We start from the raw sequence: 16,282 nt of genomic DNA, 5'->3' as shown, positions 1-16,282 counted from the left end.
CAACTGCGTGAAACACACAGTAGTATAAAACTTCAACTGCGTGAAATACGCAGCAGTATGAAAATTCGGCTGCTGGAAACACAAACTTCACGCATGCGTGGAGTGTATGGAGTGTACGGGAGTGATTCACGCAATGGTGCGAATAATCACCGGCCTTGAATTATCTCGATCACGAGTGACTTCTTTTGTAGGAAGTTAATGATCTTGAGGTTGAAGTTTAGTTATTTTATGCAAAATAGGCAAAACGTAAGTTTATTAAATTATATAACATATCAATTTAATATTGTCCATTCAATTTATATATCTAGCAATACAAAATTCCCATGCACAACCCCAATTATTGAATTATGTGATGATCAGTCAGTTTCTTCAGGATGAGAGAATCTTTTGTTTACAAAATTTCAAAAATTGCGAAAAAATTTCAATTTCTCCTCCCAAAACCTCTCGTTTTTGGCATAAAATTTCAATTCTCAACAACGTGACGTCAATTTTCAATTTCCTTTTCAAAAAATAAAAAAATCAAGACTCAAATTCATCGAATAGAAAAATCCAAGAATCCGCCTTACCATCATGATGCATGAGTTTCCCCGCCTCAGTTCTCTGCTTCATATCGTACAGATAAATCGAGTCATCAGCACCCCCAGACGCCAAGTAATGTTTCCTAGCCGCCACAGTCCTTATGCTAGCCAGATGGCTGTGTGTAGCAAAACTCCTCTCCAATTTGCACTTCTGCAACAAAAACACCAGCAAAACATAACCTCCACGTCCTCAAGAGAACTTATTCTCCTCAATTTATCTCATTTCACCCTCGACAACTACCTTATCCACTTTTTCCACTTTGTACCCCAGCAAAAACTGTTCATAAGTGCCAATAATCACTTCAAACAACGCCATAATCACCCAGAAACCCTCAACAATAAAAAACCTATTCACAGCAATACGAAACACGTGTTTTTGGCATGAGAAACAACACAAGCCACTGGAGACTCATTGCCGGCGTTGCCAGGTCGTCAGAAAAGCGGAAGGAGTGGGGATGAAGGCGGGAGTCTACGGAACGGTTTCAAAAGTCTTTCGCACATTTCATTGAAAAACTGAATTGAGTTCCTTCCAACGATTGTTCAATCTTCAATAAATTTCTGATTGTAGATACAAAATGACTGTGATTTTTAAGATTGCGCAATATGACCAAAAATGGTCATAAAACGGTCATTTGACAGAGAAATTTTCCAACTAAAAATGATCGTCACAAATAATTTGTATGCAAATTGATGTCAAACCATTTGCATAAAAGTGTATAATGATTGTTATAACTCATTTCGAATTGGTAACGGTCATAAATAAAAAAAAATAGATTGATCTGTATATGAAAAATGCCCGCGATTTCCATTTCAAAATGTGCATCAAGTCAATACACACCTTGAATACTAAATAATGAAGTGAATGAATGAATTTTCTGGTGAGATAGTACACCATGAAATCAAATAAAAATCGATGATGAGAAAAAGAAGTTGAATCTGTATAGATGAAGCATCACTATCATTTGATGCAGAAATTTACCAACTAAAAATGATAGTCACAAATAATTTGTAGGCAAATTGATGTCAAACCATTTGCATAAATGCATAATGATCGTTATAATTCATTTCGAATTTGTAAAGATTATAAATTAAAAAAAAAAATTGATTGATCTGTATATGAAAAACGCCTGTAATTTCCATTTCAAAATGTGCATTAAGCCACTCAACACCATGAATAATAAATAATGAAATGAATGAATGAATGAATGAAATGAATGAATGCATTTCCTGCTGAGATAGTACACCAGTAAATCAAATAAAAATCGATAATGAAAATAAGAAGTTGCATCTGTATAGATGAAAAATGACTGTAATTTTTTCTGGGCACATGCCGGGGGGTCGGGGTATTGTGACAGCCGTCAAATGACGGGTCATGTGACGCATTTGCTTCTCTAATTAGAATAGCTAATTTTACTAATATGTTTACATTACGATGATTAAACAGTCTTTTCGATACCTAGAAGATGACAACAGCAAATGTGTTACTCGCCCCCGCACCCCTCGTTCGCGCCATGAGATAAACCCGATGACCCCCGGAAACGTCCGAACACGTGCGCAGAAATCAATACCGCCATACTTGAAAAGATCGGGCCATTTGACGGGCCCGTCGAGAGTACAAATAAAAAAATATAGACAAAAAAACGTTGCACCCGGTGGAGGAGATTCCGATCTGGTGCTCCAGCGCCGAGACAGTGCATCTGCCCCATCCCCGTCGGGTCAACGAGTGAAAAGGGAATTGTCGGGGTACAATGGAGCCCTGAAGACAAGTGTCTCCTCTGACTGACAATAGTGCGACGTTGAGGACAAATCGGGGAAAACATGGATGAAAACCTCAGTCGGGGTTACGTGCAGCTTGGCAAGGCGAGGGGTATGAACGAGTTCAAGTTCAACAATGGGCTTAATCATCTCACACCCCCGGTTGATCGCTGTGGCTTTATTTATCTCGCGCTTATACTCGCTGGTGTGGGATTCCTTCTACCTTATAACAGGTAATTTTCGTGGACTTCGGTGGGATTTCGTGAGGAAGTTCTGTGGGAATTTCTTGGAGGGGAAGGGTGTAGAGCAAAATGCTGGGGGAATTTTTTTGTTGGGAATTTTGGGGACTGCGGTTTTGGGGGAGAAAGGTTTTGCGAGACAAATACCGGTTTTGGTTGCGTTCTTTCAAGTTTTTGAGATGATCATCTTGTGAATCTCTGGGGAAGGACGAGGTTCAGAGAAAATTTCCGTAGACCTTTTTTGGAGAGAATTTCATGGGCTACGGAAAGGGTTTGATGACATTTTATCAATACCGGTTTTACTTCCTTTCTTTGAAGTTTTAGAGATGAGCATCTTGCGGATCTCTGAGGAAGAACGAGGTTCGGAGAAAATTTCCGTTGACCTTTTTTGAAGAGAATTTTATAGGCTACAGAAAAGGCCTAATCACATTTTTTTATAAACTCATTATTTTTGCAGATAAAATGTTTTTTTCAGACTGTTTCTTCAAAGCTGGGAATTTTATGCTCCATAACCGGATTATGTTGCAAATATATTTACAATTGAAAGGTTTGCAGAAAATATCAGAAGATTTTTCTAGTGGAGAATTTTATAGACTACAAAAAGCACTTTTTGCCTTTCTTTGATGACTTCATTGGCTTCAAAAATTGTCTCTTCCAAAACAAAATAATTTTTTTCAAATAACAATTTTGCGTTCTTCATTTAGATTATTCTACAAAGATCTTTTGATACATTGTGAGTTCCAAATGTGTTAAACAAAACTGTTTAAGTGAATGATTTAGTTTCGAGGATGATGGGGCAAAATGGATATTTGATTTATTTTCGATTTTTAAAATTCCGGAGTAAATCTATGAATGCAGCTCAGTCTAGGGTTGTCACGAAGGGAATGGATTGTACTTTCCACTGAAGAAAAAATTATTTCGTGTCATTAAAAATTCAATGAGTCACTAAAATTTGAAACAAAGTCACTAATTACCATTTTGCCCCAGCCACCCTTATGTCTCCAAAACGAAAGAGTTCAACAGAAAATATTGAGGAAAATATTGAATTTCAAGGGCTAAAATAAAGTTCTCCTTAATTATTTTTGAAGATTTTTCTCAAAAACTCATAATTTCCTCTTATAGCTTCATCAGCGCCGTTGATTACTTCCAAACTCGCTACCCAGGCACAACAATCGTCTTTGACATGTCCGTTGTTTATATAACAATGGCATTCTTCGCTGTTTGCGCTAACAATATTCTTGTAGAGACGGTCTCCCTCAACACGAGAATTACCTTCGGATATTTAGTGTCCGTCGTTACACTCAATTTCGTGCTTATCTCGGAGATCTGGTGGGAGTTCTTTGGGGTGACTTCCTCGTACACTATCAATTTGATTGCTGTCGCTGTTGTGTCAGTCGGATGTACAGGTGAATATAATCGAATGAATTCGAGGGAACTCATTCGCTCGGAAGAATTCTCGTGACCTTTTCAGACTGATTGACATGATTGATTAATTATTGTTTTTAATTATAGTGCAACAATCGAGCTTTTATGGGTACACTTCGATGCTACCGAGCCGATATACACAGGCAGTGATGACTGGAGAAAGTGAGGAACTAATAATCTCCTTAAACTTCTTTGTTATTCTTCCGTTAATTATGGAACATCATGAAATTAATTCCGAAATAAACAGAATACGTCAATTCGAATTAATAAAAATTTTTTTTTTTGAGAATTTCTCGGTTTTTGAGAGAGATCGGGATAAAGAGCTATTTTCTTCTCACGACAATTTTCACGGAATGAAATTTAACAACGTGTGAAAAAAATCAGCAAAACTTCACGCTTTCTATTGAAATTTGGGCGATTTTGAAATAGACGTTTGATAAGAAAAAATCAATAGTTTTTTATTTTTCGATATGAATTATTGATTTGAAATTTTAGCTGTAGACATTGTTTAATATGGGTGTTTCAAATTATTTCACTGTATTCTTTTATAATACACTTAAAATTGAAGGGGAAAAGCTTCGAGAATTCATGGAAAAAATGGAAAATGCTCACAGAAAAAATCTCAACGGAATGAATTCCATAGAAAAATTAACATCTATTGACACGAAAATGTTGCATAATTTTTAGTAGAATTCTTATACGGTTCCGATAGGATTTCTCAACGAGAGCACTAGGTTTTTCTACCAATTTTTTTTTCAATAGGGGGCGTCGTCCCTTGCTCGCTTCGCTCACCAATCCCGGGCGGGCTGCGCCCCCCGCTAGTGAATTATATCGAAAATGACCTCCATTTAAACCCCATACGACCTTCATATGTCCCCCTTATCACTCTCGTGACCCTTATTTTCACACTCGTGACTCTTATTTTGACCGTTGTAACCTTATTTTAACCTTCGTGATACTTATTTTGACCTTCGTGGCACTTATTTTGACCCTTGTGAACCTTGAAAATCTCTGCGTCATCTTAATTTACAAAATTATTATACAGAGCGATATGTGGAGCTCGAGATTTGAAATATTTTCTTTGCACATCTTTTCAATAGAAATTTTCCCAAACGATTTTGTTCTCTACAAAAAAAAACCTCGAGAAATTTTAGTCCTCTCCGTCAAATTCGGAGATATTAATGCGAATTAAAGTTGCGCCACTTCACAATTAAATTCTTCTCATAAATTAATTCAAGGTGCTGCTGGTTTCTGGGTGTCGATGAATCGAATAATAACAAAATCCCTAGTGGACGACGAGCGTGGAAACACATCAATGTTCTTCGCCCTGTCCATCATGACGATATGTCTCTGCTCAGTTCTCCACAGGATTCTGAGGAAAACTGAATTTGTGCAGTTCTACGTGAACCTCTGCCAAGAGCGGAATAAAATAACCCTGGAGCCCACCGAAGATGTGGGACTAGTAAGTGAAGTTTCAGATAATGCGAAGACAAATTCCCCTTCACTTCGTGATGCTTTTTGATGTTTCCTTGAAAGATGGACCCACTGGACCAGGTCGGGGACCCCTCCAAGGGTCAGTACGGGGTTCTGAAGCTCCAGACGAGTCCCCTGGGGCCGGAGGCCACCCCTGGAGACGCCGGCGGGGCGCAGTACTCGGCTTTCTCATTCAGCAATCCCGTTTACGAACCCAATGCACCTTCTGGAAACGCGCCTGGAAGTGCTGGACCCACTTACAAGGTTGAGGATGTCGTCGTGATGAAGGGGACTTATGGGGGACAGGGGAGCAAACCCTGGTCGGGAATCAAACGTAAGCCCACGTGCGAAAAAATTGAACTCAAAAATGTAGCGAATTTCGTAAAGAATTCTATTGAAATTCTATTGGAAATTCCATTAGTTCTTGACGGATTCTCGTGGAGTTTCGCAGCTTTACTGCAGGTTTTTTTAATAGGAAATCTAAATAAATGTGTAGAATTTAATCTTTTTACTACACTGAGAGAAAAACAAACATGTTGTCAAACAAGTCTTGTTTGGGCCAACAAAATCGCTAGTTGAAAATTGCCAAAAAAGAATTTGTTTGGTTCGAATTTGAAATACGTATGGGAGTATCGAATAACGAAGGAGTAGTGCTAAAAATTGCATTTCTTGCATATACCGAGAATGCAATTTTTTTTTAACTACTAAATCTATTTTTGCGACAAAAATTTTTCACTCCGGCGTACTCTCTCCACATTTGGCACAAAAAATCCTTTTTTGATAATTTTCCAAAAACTATTTTCTTGGCACGAGTAAAACTTGTTTGGGAACTTTGTCATTTTTCTCTCAGTGTAGCGCGGCGCCTACGGCGCGACCAACGGAGTGTTAATAAAATACAATAAAATGAATGTCTCAATAGAATATTTTCTATTGACCACTGAAAATTGCTGTTGATAAAAAAACGCGCAGATAACGTGTGAAATTTTCCAATAAAATCGACTAAAAACTTGGGAAATTGAATAGAAATCCAATAGAATTTTTTACCGAATTCATTAAGTTTTTGTGAATACACGTTTGTAGCTGTCAATTGTATATGCATAATCGCCATTATCATCACCATTTCTTTTCGAGATAATTCTCTTCATAACATTGATTTGTTCTATTCTCCCCACTTCGACCCTTCAAACCCCACCAAAGTCCACCCCAACTAACGGTCTCCCGTGACTCCCGCAGGAGGGCTGCTAGCGAGGCTGGAAGTAGCCAAACTGATCTTTCCCTACATGGGAAGTATCGGCATAGCCTACTTCGTGACCCTCAGTCTCTACCCAGGAATAGTCTCGGAGATAATCTCCTGCAAGTTCGAGTCCTGGATGCCGGTGATCCTGATGGCGACGTTCAACGGCGCCGATCTCCTCGGCAAGATGCTGGCGTCCATCCCCTACGAATGGACGAGAAGCCAGCTCCTCTACTTCTCCGTAGCAAGGGTGGTCCTCATCCCCCTGTTCCTCCTGTGCGCAATTCCCAGGCAGAATCCCATTCTCGCCGGTGAGGGGTACCCCCTGCTGTTCTCCTGGCTCCTGGGGCTGACCAACGGCATCGTGGGGAGTGTTCCCATGATCCAGGCACCCAGCAAAGTCCCCGAGGAGCACAGGGAACTCACCGGAAACATCATGACCCTGTCCTATACCACTGGACTCACCCTCGGCTCTTTCCTCGCTTACGTTCTGGACGCTTTCCTCGGGCAGCCCATGACCATCAAGCAACTCTGCCCCAAGGCACTACCAACTGTCATCGGCAACTCCAGCATGACCACAGTGACGATGATTGCGAGCACCACTCAAGCCACTGTTAAAAAGATCACGAAAATTCCAAGCCTCAGGAGCACTGCAACCACTGCATTGACGACCTTTTTCACTACCTCAGTCGTTGCTAACACGACTGTCGGATTACTCGAGACTGTTGCCTTCAACTCCACCACGGCCATGCCTGTGGTACTCGCTAATGCATCATCCACCATCAGCAATGCTATTCTTCAGCATTAAGGGGTGGGTTTAGGGGTAGATTCTTCGATTTCTCTTGGTTCGGGTTTGTATGGTTTTAGGGGTCTTTTAGTTATACTTCCAGTACAAAACACATATCTGAGGCTTTCGTGGATTTTTTGGGGTGCGGGTTCAATGCATATCTTTTTGGGGGTTTCTTGGGGTTTCCGGGGGGATTTGAGGGGGAGATTGGGAAGTTGGGGGGGAGGCAGAAGTATCAATCGTGTTCGAGGATGTCGATGATTCATAGTCAATCGATTGGGTTGATTATGCGCGTTTGGTATATTTAGGATATCCAAGTATCTTTCGGATTTTTTTTTAAGAAATCGGTTTTTAGTGAAGTTTTGAAGGTAGATAAATTTGTTACGATTTTAGGAGACTCCCGCTCGACAATGAAACTGTGAGATTGAGAGTGCCAGAAAATTTGGCGACGCAGTCGGGAAGCGAGCCCGCACGGAGAGAAATATTCAAGAAAAATAACGGAACATTTCACGTGATCCGCAAGCGAGAATCGTTTTCAGTGAATTTCTATAGGAATATAAGAGAATAAATCTGATACGTTCAGTAAATTTTCGGGTCTGTCACCGAAAAAATACGAAAAAGTCACGTAATTTTAATGGAAGTTGTAAAATCTAACAGAAACTTCAAGACTTATTATGCCTCAGAACATGAAGATTCTTGGATGTTTAAGAATTTTTACGAAAAGTTCCGGAAAAATTACGGAACGTGTTGTTGAAATCTCCCCCTCACGGTGACTCATGGCTAGCCGTGAGGCGTCGGACGGATGAGTAATTTTTACGGAACAGATCGTAGAATTTACGTGACGATTGACACTTTTTATTGAATTTTACTTCGCTCCCAGATTACGTTTCTAAACGTAATTTTTACGTCTTTTTTTGGTAATTTTTATTGAATATTTCTCTCCGTGCGGATCGCCGCGTGCCAATCCCACACACGGAGAGGAATGGTCAATAAAAATTACGTATCTTTTCCGTAATTCTGGAGCGAAATGTGGTTGTAGGAAATTTTACGGAACTGTCACGGAATTTTTCCGGTGCATTCCGTAATTTTTCTCTGAATCTCTGGTGAAAATTATGATACCGTCACTAAATGTTCTGAGTCGATTCCGTAATCGGTGTGCGAATTGTGAGTTCCGTAATTTTTACTGAACAGTTCTCTCCGTGCAGCCACGGCCGTCAGTTAATTGCAAATTATTGTTTACAAATTTTTTATGGATAAGTCGTAATCCCCAAAAATGAAAATTTTTCAATTACTTCATACATTTTTTTCAAAAAATAGACTTCCCAATTTTTTTATATTTTCACATTCGAAGAATGATTTCCAACGGTTCAACATAGAAAATTGAATTTAGACTTTCAAAATTTAAATCATGAAGTCATTGCAAAATCCTTGGTGTGTTGAGGTTGAATAGGGCGATAATTTGTTGTTTATAAATTATTCACGAAAAGCTCCTCATTTGCGAAAACTGTAATTTCCCAAATGTCGGAAAGAATTTCAATGAAACAAAGTTGCCGAAGTACTTGGATATTGTTTAAAGAACTCCTAAGAATATATTTCGATACGTTTTTCATCACTTGTGCGTAAAGTGAACTTTATGCACGCCGTGCGGAAAACAGCTGCTTTGCGCACACTAAACTGTTTCGAAAAGTGCAGTTTTGAGGCAGGTATCACAAAAACACTTTACGCACTTAAATCAAAATATAAAAAGGTGTGTGTACCCTCCCAAGCGTCAAAGTACACTTTTCCGACGAGTGTCAACCTCTATTTTTCATCACAATGTGTAGCAAAACTTCACTTCACGCACAAGTGATGAAATAGTATATTTTTAACCTAGGGAGGTAAAATAAGGAATAAGTCGTGCCCATGTGTGGAATTAACACCCGAGCCGAAGGCGAGGGCACGTGGGTAAGAGTCCTTTATTCTACTACCCGTGGTTAGAACAATATTTTTCGCCCCGTCGGGACGAAAACAAGTTTTTCGATAACTTATTCTTCACAGGAACTGTTCCACCGGATATCCTCAATAAAAAAATCATTGAATTTTTTCCACTTGTATCTTCCTAGAAATTTCTATGATCCGTCGACTTAAAATTGTTTCCCTCAGTTACATCGTGATTAAAATAAAATCTAGCCAACTCTGGGAAATATTATTTTTTTAATAATAAATAAAACAATAATAATAACGAGGCTAAAAATCATTCACCGATTCGATAAAAACACCAATGTATTTTCGAAATTCGAAATATTGGAGGTACGTTTCAATGAGGACAAATAAATTACGAACTAAGTCGTTATTGCGAGTTATTAATATTCGAAATGAAAATTGCACGTTTAAAATGGGTAAATAATTATTATTGTATGTATAAAAATGAAATCACACAAATGATGATAAATCAAAAACCATTGAATTGAAATAATAAATAAAATTACATAAGAAAAATTGATAATTCAATGAATACTCTCATCAATTCTAAGGGAGTGATGTAACATTGTGAGTTTCACGGGAGACACTTCCACATTATGTTGGTAATTACAATGGCATTGTACTTGTTGATAACGTCCTAAGTTCGTGAGATGGGTATTGTTTATCGAGAGCCCGTGGCTAATCGGTATGTACAAATAAAATAAATCTATGATGATTCATTTAATTGAAGAATACTTTCTGTCTGATCTCCTGAGGGGCCTCTCGTTCTGGGTAACTGCGGAGTTTTGGGGAGTGGAGGAGGAGCTTATCAGGGCTTTTTTTATTTTTATCACAGTCGGACCTTCCGGCGGAAGGGTTATTTGAGGTACTTGGCCGCCCAGTCTGTCCTGCCGTGGACTCCACCGCTGGGACGTGACGTTAACACACTTCCGAATAAATTTGGCTGGATAATTGATTTGTTCGATGCTTCTGGAGAGAGAAAAAAATTTTTTTATCATGAGGAATTCATGACTGGGAATTCACGAGGAATTCACCGAGAAAATGTCTCAATAGAGGCAGTCGTGGGAGAAGATATTTCATTTTGTTAGAGATATTCTTCCATAAATTCCAAAAATTCATAGAAAAAGTCAACAGAATTCGATTTTTCTATAGAATTTCCTCGACTTGAATTTTCCAAGTTTTTTTAATTCTATTTTTCTCTTTTTTTCATCAAGAAAAAACTTGGAAAATTTGCGCCGAAGAAATTCTATAGAAAAAATGTCAATAGAATACAACAATTGATTAACTTTGAATAATCACCAATAAAATAAAAAAAACGTTAAAGAATCCTGTTGTTTTTTTCTATAAAATATTATCTATTGAACTTTTCAATCGAATCCGTCAAAAACTAATAGAAAGTTCAATAGAACTGTGCAGCGAATTCGCTAGGTTCTCTATTCAATTTTTTCTTATTAATTTTTTTGTTCACTTGAATTCCGTTGTGATTAACTTTCCCATTAAATCATTGAATACGAAGATATTGAATGGATGAAATGTTCGAGGAGAAAAGCCACTTACTGATGGCCTGAGTGCCGTAAACACTCGGATAAGGCATTCTCCCGTTCTGCTCAGCGATGTATCGGTTCCTCGCGAGGAAGTGGAGTGTCGTTTGGCTGTCAATACTGTCTCTCTGTCCCCAGAATGAATCAGAAGCCTCCGCCAACTTCTCCGGGGTCGGTTGGGCCCCCAGACCATTCAGAACCAGTCTCGATCGGCCCCCCTCCCCCTCTCCATTCCTAGAAATCGAAAATTCAGAGATGATTCCCCAAAAAATTGAAATTTTCGGTCAAAACTGAAATTTTGAGGAATGAAAAAAAGTGGGAAATTGTGAGGGGAAATTTATTAATATCGATTCGAAGGCTTGGGATGATGATTAGTGACACATGCATGGTACAATCGATACCTGGAGGACAAGTTTGTGCTCTGGCCAGCGACGTACCGAGCGACACTGAGGTAATGCTGCTTCGCTGACACTTTCCTCATATTCTTCGGGTTCGTCTGGGCGTTGTTCCAGTTTCTGGAGGGCAGAGACTCGTTCCAGGCTGGAGTCACCCAACTGGCGTTCAACTGCTTCTGATTTTCAATTCCGTACTCCTCGTTCCAACTCACTCGGTTCTCTTTGTAGACGCGATCTGATACGAGTTTGGCACTCGTGTTATCAGAAAGAAGTTTATTTCTGTGGAAAATTGAGTGATGAGTGACAATTTGTCTATGGAAAAAGTCAATAGAATTCGATCTTTCTATGCAACTCACTCGGTTGAGATATTTTCTACAGAATCTCCTCGGCTCAATTTTTTTAATTTTTTTTGTTTCATGTTCTTGATGAAAAGAGAAAAAAATTGAATGAAAAAAACTTTGAAAAACTTTGAAGAATATGTTGCATCGAACAATCGAATTCTATGGACTTTTTCTATAAAATATTTTCTATTGAAAATTTCAATAGAATTGTCTAGCGAATTCGCTGGAATTTTTTATTAAATGTTTTCCCGCGTGAAATTCTCAAATTTTTATTCAGTTTTACGTGGCCCTGCAGTCTCCAAAAATTATGAATGTACAATCGAAAAAACGTTTCAAAAATCAAAGTAGAACAAGTCTATCGAAAAACACCGGAGGAGATTGCATAATAATAAAATTCCTGGAATATGAGGTATTAAAAAATAAGTAGAAGAGTCCTCCTTAAACAATTAGCAATCGCCTACCCCAACGAATTAATATATTCCTCATCCTCCCAACTTTGCAGGCTCTCCCGTTTCCTATTGTGATTCAAAAGTGGCAAGACCGGCTGCACCTGCACCGGAATTTTCTCCATCGCCCTGGACTCCATGATATTCCTGTTGACATCCTGATTGAAAGTCGATCCAGGGGGCGGGAAGTTCACTTTATTAATCGCCATCTCCCTCTGGGCATTCCCCAGCTTCCGCCCGCTGACGGATCTCGTGGCGTTATTCACCTCGAAATAGGGGTACCTACGGATGCAATGGAAACAACTGACTGACCAATTTACCGTCATTTTACGCGTAAATTATTAATGACACAAACTAATTAATGACGTTATTTTTATTCTTCAAAGTATTATTTTAATCACAGTTCTGAGAGAATCCGCAAAATTAAATGACCGAAAATGACAAAAAAATGACTGAACACAAAAATGACGGTTTTCACGAGATATACGATGTTTCACCTCAAATAACGATAGGAAATAATTACTGATGATTCCTAAACTTGAGGGGTAGTTGGCGTCGGGTCAGAAATGGTCAGAACACGGTAATTCACCGACCGATTTAACGCGTCTAAAAAATGACGGTAATTTTCATTGCCAGGGATACCTGAGCGCCTGTTGTGCGGTGGGCCTCTTGATCGGATTCCACTCCATCATGTCCTCCATTAAGACAATGGCCTCCTGACTGGCATTCGGAATGAGGTCCTTCAACGGCGTTCTCGGTAAAATCGGGAATTTAAAGTTCATTGCTGCGGCCAATTGGTAGCCCTCGGGCCAGTCGTCCTTGTCCGGCGTTCCTATTACTGCGCAAATCTTGAAGATCTCATCGATCTCACTCTTTCCAGGAAATAATGGCCTGAATGTGTATAACTCGGCCATTATACAACCAACCGCCCAAATGTCAATGGGACTGTTGTAAGTGGTCGAGTGCAGGAGCACTTCCGGTGCTCTGTACCTGCGTCAGATATTTTTTTCTTTTTTTTTTTCATTTTTCATCTTTTTTCCTTCTTTTTATTTTGTTTTTTTTTATTGTTTCATTCGCCGAGTTCCAAGGAGGAACCCCATTAGTTTTTCACTTTTAGAATTTGAATAAGAAAATTCGATGGAGAAATCAACAGCGAAGCGGTAAACCGGGTCAAGTCGATTTCGACTTTCGGCCAGTTTTTGACGAATGTCTCGGAATCCAAGAGAGATAACAAAATTTCTCTTACGACCTTTTTTATAACCCTTAATTGGCTCCACAAAAAAGGTTACGACAAAGGATTTTCTATCTCTTTTAGATTCCGAGATATTCGTCAAAAACTGGTCAATAGTCAAAATCGGCTAAACCCGGTTTACCGCTTCGCTACTGAAATATTCAATAAATTTTTATTTTCCTACGTAAATTATTCTTTTGAAATTTCGCTTAGACTTTTTGCAAATTTTCGACAAAATATTTAATCTTTTGACACTATAATTTGATTGATCTTTCATTAAAAAAGGAAAGAAAAAAATGTTTGTCCGGAAATGTATTGATTATTTTTCAGTGAAATATTTTGCTGCAGGAATTCTGAATAAATTCCTTAACGAATACGTTTGCGTTTTTTAGTCGTTACTTCTGGATCCATTACTTTTAGTTATTATTTCATAATTTTAGACGGCGGAAGGAACAGGGACGTGGGAAGAAATGGGGTAATTACCATCTAGTTGATACGTAGTCGGTATAAGGAGGTCTAGAACGTATTTCCCTCGCTAATCCAAAATCCGCGATTTTCACTAATTCAGGTCCCATGCAGAGAAGATTCTCCGGCTTCATATCTCGATGGAAGAAACCATGTTTGTGCATAAATGCCAGGCCCTGCAGGATTTGGTACACCATATTCCTAACTACTGGCTCAGGAAATAATTTATCCCTGCGAAATTCCCAATTCACTCAAATAACTCGTAACAGAACGTTTATTTGCATTCTCATTGAAGTAAGCGGATGAATTTATCAAGTTGCAAAAAAAATAATGTTGAAATGGATATTTTAAAGTATACGATGTATGAAAAAATTCAATAAAAAATTAGCGAATTCGCTAGAAAATTCTATTGGAATTCTATTGAAAAATTCTATTTGTTGTTTGAGCTACTCTGTTAGATATTCGATAAGAAAAAGTCAATCGATTTCCAATTTCTGTTGAAATTTTTCTCTTGAGATTTTCTCTATTTGAATTATTGGGCCCAATTTTCCAAGTTTTTCCGCTTGTTTTTGTTTTATTTTGCATTACAGAATCCGAGTGGAAAGAACTGAGAAAATTGATGCCCAAGCATTCTTATAGAAAAAAATCTCAAGAGAAAATTCCGAATAGAAATTTGAAATCTATTGACTTATCAACAGAGTTCCAATAGAAATCCTATGGAAAAGCCATAGGATCCCAATAGAATTTTTTAGCGAATTCGCAAAGTATCCTATTGAATTTTTTCATGCGTGAAATTCAATTAACGAATTTGCATTTCGCTTTGATTCCGTAAACTCACCTATCCTTCATCAATTGGTAGAGATTCTCCTTCATATACTCGAAAACAAAATACAGAACGTCATTCTCCCTAATGACCTCCTTGAGCTTGACGACATTCGCGTGACTCAACTTCTTCAAGGACTAGACCGAAAAAACCTCATAAATACCGGAAGAAAATAAATCCCCCAACAAATGAAAAATTCTCGAAAATACCTTGACTTCACGGAGATTCATGGCCTCCTCCCAGGAGTAATACTTCCTCTTCATCCTCTTGATGGCGACTTTCTCGCCAGTGTCGACCCTCTGCCCGAGGACAACTGACCCAAAAGTCCCATCGCCCAACTGATTGAGCGTTATGTACCGATTCATCTTCATCTATCGGTTGACAGGGAAAAACCTACGAGCGCATTCGAGCTTTCCTCCTCGACGAGCTGCTACCCCTCATGTTCCTGTAGCCAATGACCCTCGAAGGTCAATAGGAAGGTCTATAGGAGTTCTATGAGGTTTCTATAGCAATTCTATTGAAACATTTTAATTGTTGTATTTGATAGAATATTTTTAATTTCCGTTCGAATTTTTTTCTTGAGATTTTTTCTGTTAGAATTATTGAGCCCAAATTTTCCGAGTTTTTTTCGCTGGATTTTCCGTTGTTTTGGAAAATCCGAGCGGAAAAAAATTTGAAAATTGATGCCCAAGCATTCTTAGGGGAGGTTGGGATAAAACGGACACTTTTGACTTTTTTTAACTGTTAATGAGGGGTTGAAATGTTACACAGAACAATTCTTTCCCTTTGTGACGAGCCTAAACTGAGCTCAATTGATCAATTTGTTTCTGAGTTATGAATAATTTTTAAAAAGTCTGAAGTGTCCGTTTTACCCCACCCTCCTATATAGAAAAAATCTCAAGGGAAAATTCAAATAGAAATTCGAAATCTAATGGCTTTTTCTTATCGAATACCCATTTCAGTGATGGGAGGATTTAGTTGCTGTTAGCGAGGCTTCTTAATTATTACTACGATTCGTTAACTATTAACGAATGGTGGTGATAATGAAGAAGCCTCGTTAACAGCAATTAAATCGTTCCAGGTTTTTTATCAGTGTAGAATCAGCGCAAAAACAAATAGAATTTTTCAATAGAATTCCAATGCACTGTTAGAATTTCTTTGCAGTTTCATGGAAGATATTATAATAAATTTCATGAAGGTGACATGGCATCGGATTTCAAGAAAAAATGGTTATGAAATTTCAAGTTTTAAGTAGAATTCACGGAAATCTATGAGTTTTCAATGGGAGTGAGATGGAAATTTCAGAACTTGATTGAATTTTCAATGGAATATGAATATTCAGAAACAAAATGAGATGAATTGAATTTTCAATTTTTCCCTGAATTTTCCTGATTTTTATGAATTATCACAGAATAATTGAACTGAAAAATCAAGTATTTTATTGATTTCCACACTGATAGAAAAGATCAGTTATTGTTAACGAGTGGAGTGGGTTGGAAGCTAGGGTTTATTTGATCTAACCAAATGTCCATTCGTTAATAGTTAATAATTAACCAATGCATATTTGAGGAGCCTCGTTTGACTCGA

General features: G+C 38.3%; 3 protein-coding genes across 4 annotated transcripts; 1 reads left to right on the top strand and 2 right to left on the bottom strand.

The window, feature by feature from the left end:
• Window positions 1-566: 566 nt before the first annotated feature.
• On the bottom strand, window positions 567-990 carry LOC107036259 (p21-activated protein kinase-interacting protein 1-like; the record flags this gene model as incomplete). The annotated part of the gene is made up of 2 exons (XM_015254067.1): window positions 820-990; window positions 567-729 (listed from the first exon to the last, which is right to left on the bottom strand). Coding segments are annotated over exons 1-2 (238 nt in total), but the record flags the coding sequence as incomplete, so codon positions are not given.
• A 1,182-nt stretch (window positions 991-2,172) lies between these two features.
• LOC107036299 (equilibrative nucleoside transporter 4) lies at window positions 2,173-7,653 on the top strand. The gene is made up of 6 exons (XM_015254179.1): window positions 2,173-2,566; window positions 3,695-3,978; window positions 4,085-4,159; window positions 5,236-5,459; window positions 5,534-5,804; window positions 6,704-7,653. The coding sequence occupies exons 1-6, from the start codon at window positions 2,397-2,399 to the stop codon at window positions 7,510-7,512; spliced, it is 1,833 nt and encodes a 610-aa protein (XP_015109665.1). The 5' UTR covers window positions 2,173-2,396; the 3' UTR covers window positions 7,513-7,653.
• A 2,276-nt stretch (window positions 7,654-9,929) lies between these two features.
• LOC107036291 (serine/threonine-protein kinase dyf-5) lies at window positions 9,930-15,199 on the bottom strand. Of its 2 annotated transcripts, none has more exons than XM_015254166.2 (8): window positions 14,905-15,199; window positions 14,711-14,832; window positions 13,891-14,103; window positions 12,819-13,166; window positions 12,192-12,458; window positions 11,396-11,668; window positions 11,011-11,228; window positions 9,930-10,422 (listed from the first exon to the last, which is right to left on the bottom strand). In XM_015254166.2, exons 1-8 carry the CDS (start codon window positions 15,064-15,066, stop codon window positions 10,310-10,312), a joined length of 1,716 nt encoding a protein of 571 aa, XP_015109652.1. In that variant the 5' UTR covers window positions 15,067-15,199; the 3' UTR covers window positions 9,930-10,309. The 2 variants fall into 2 exon arrangements, with proteins under 2 accessions (XP_015109652.1, XP_015109653.1); XM_015254167.2 differs by having other exon boundaries at window positions 11,432-11,668.
• Between the last annotated feature and the right edge of the window lie 1,083 nt (window positions 15,200-16,282).

The sequence above is a fragment of the Diachasma alloeum genome, unplaced genomic scaffold, assembly GCF_001412515.2.
Source record: "Diachasma alloeum isolate Michigan unplaced genomic scaffold, Dall2.0 Dall_scaffold_00208, whole genome shotgun sequence".
NCBI lineage: Eukaryota > Metazoa > Arthropoda > Insecta > Hymenoptera > Braconidae > Diachasma > Diachasma alloeum.
Note: the sequence above shows the minus strand (reverse complement) of the source record. Positions and strands in the feature narration are given on the sequence as shown.

Coding starts and splice junctions, on each gene's coding strand:
- LOC107036299 (XM_015254179.1), top strand. CDS start 2,397: ATGGATGAAAACCTCAGTCGGGGTTACGTGCAGCTTGGCAAGGCGAGG. Junction 2,567..3,694: donor TTCCTTCTACCTTATAACAG/GTAATTTTCGTG, acceptor TTCCTCTTATAG/CTTCATCAGCGCCGTTGATT. Junction 3,979..4,084: donor TGTGTCAGTCGGATGTACAG/GTGAATATAATC, acceptor TTTTAATTATAG/TGCAACAATCGAGCTTTTAT.
- LOC107036291 (XM_015254166.2), bottom strand. CDS start 15,066: ATGAAGATGAATCGGTACATAACGCTCAATCAGTTGGGCGATGGGACT. Junction 13,167..13,890: donor GACTACGTATCAACTAGATG/GTAATTACCCCA, acceptor TATCTGACGCAG/GTACAGAGCACCGGAAGTGC. Junction 11,669..12,191: donor GAATATATTAATTCGTTGGG/GTAGGCGATTGC, acceptor AATTTTCCACAG/AAATAAACTTCTTTCTGATA.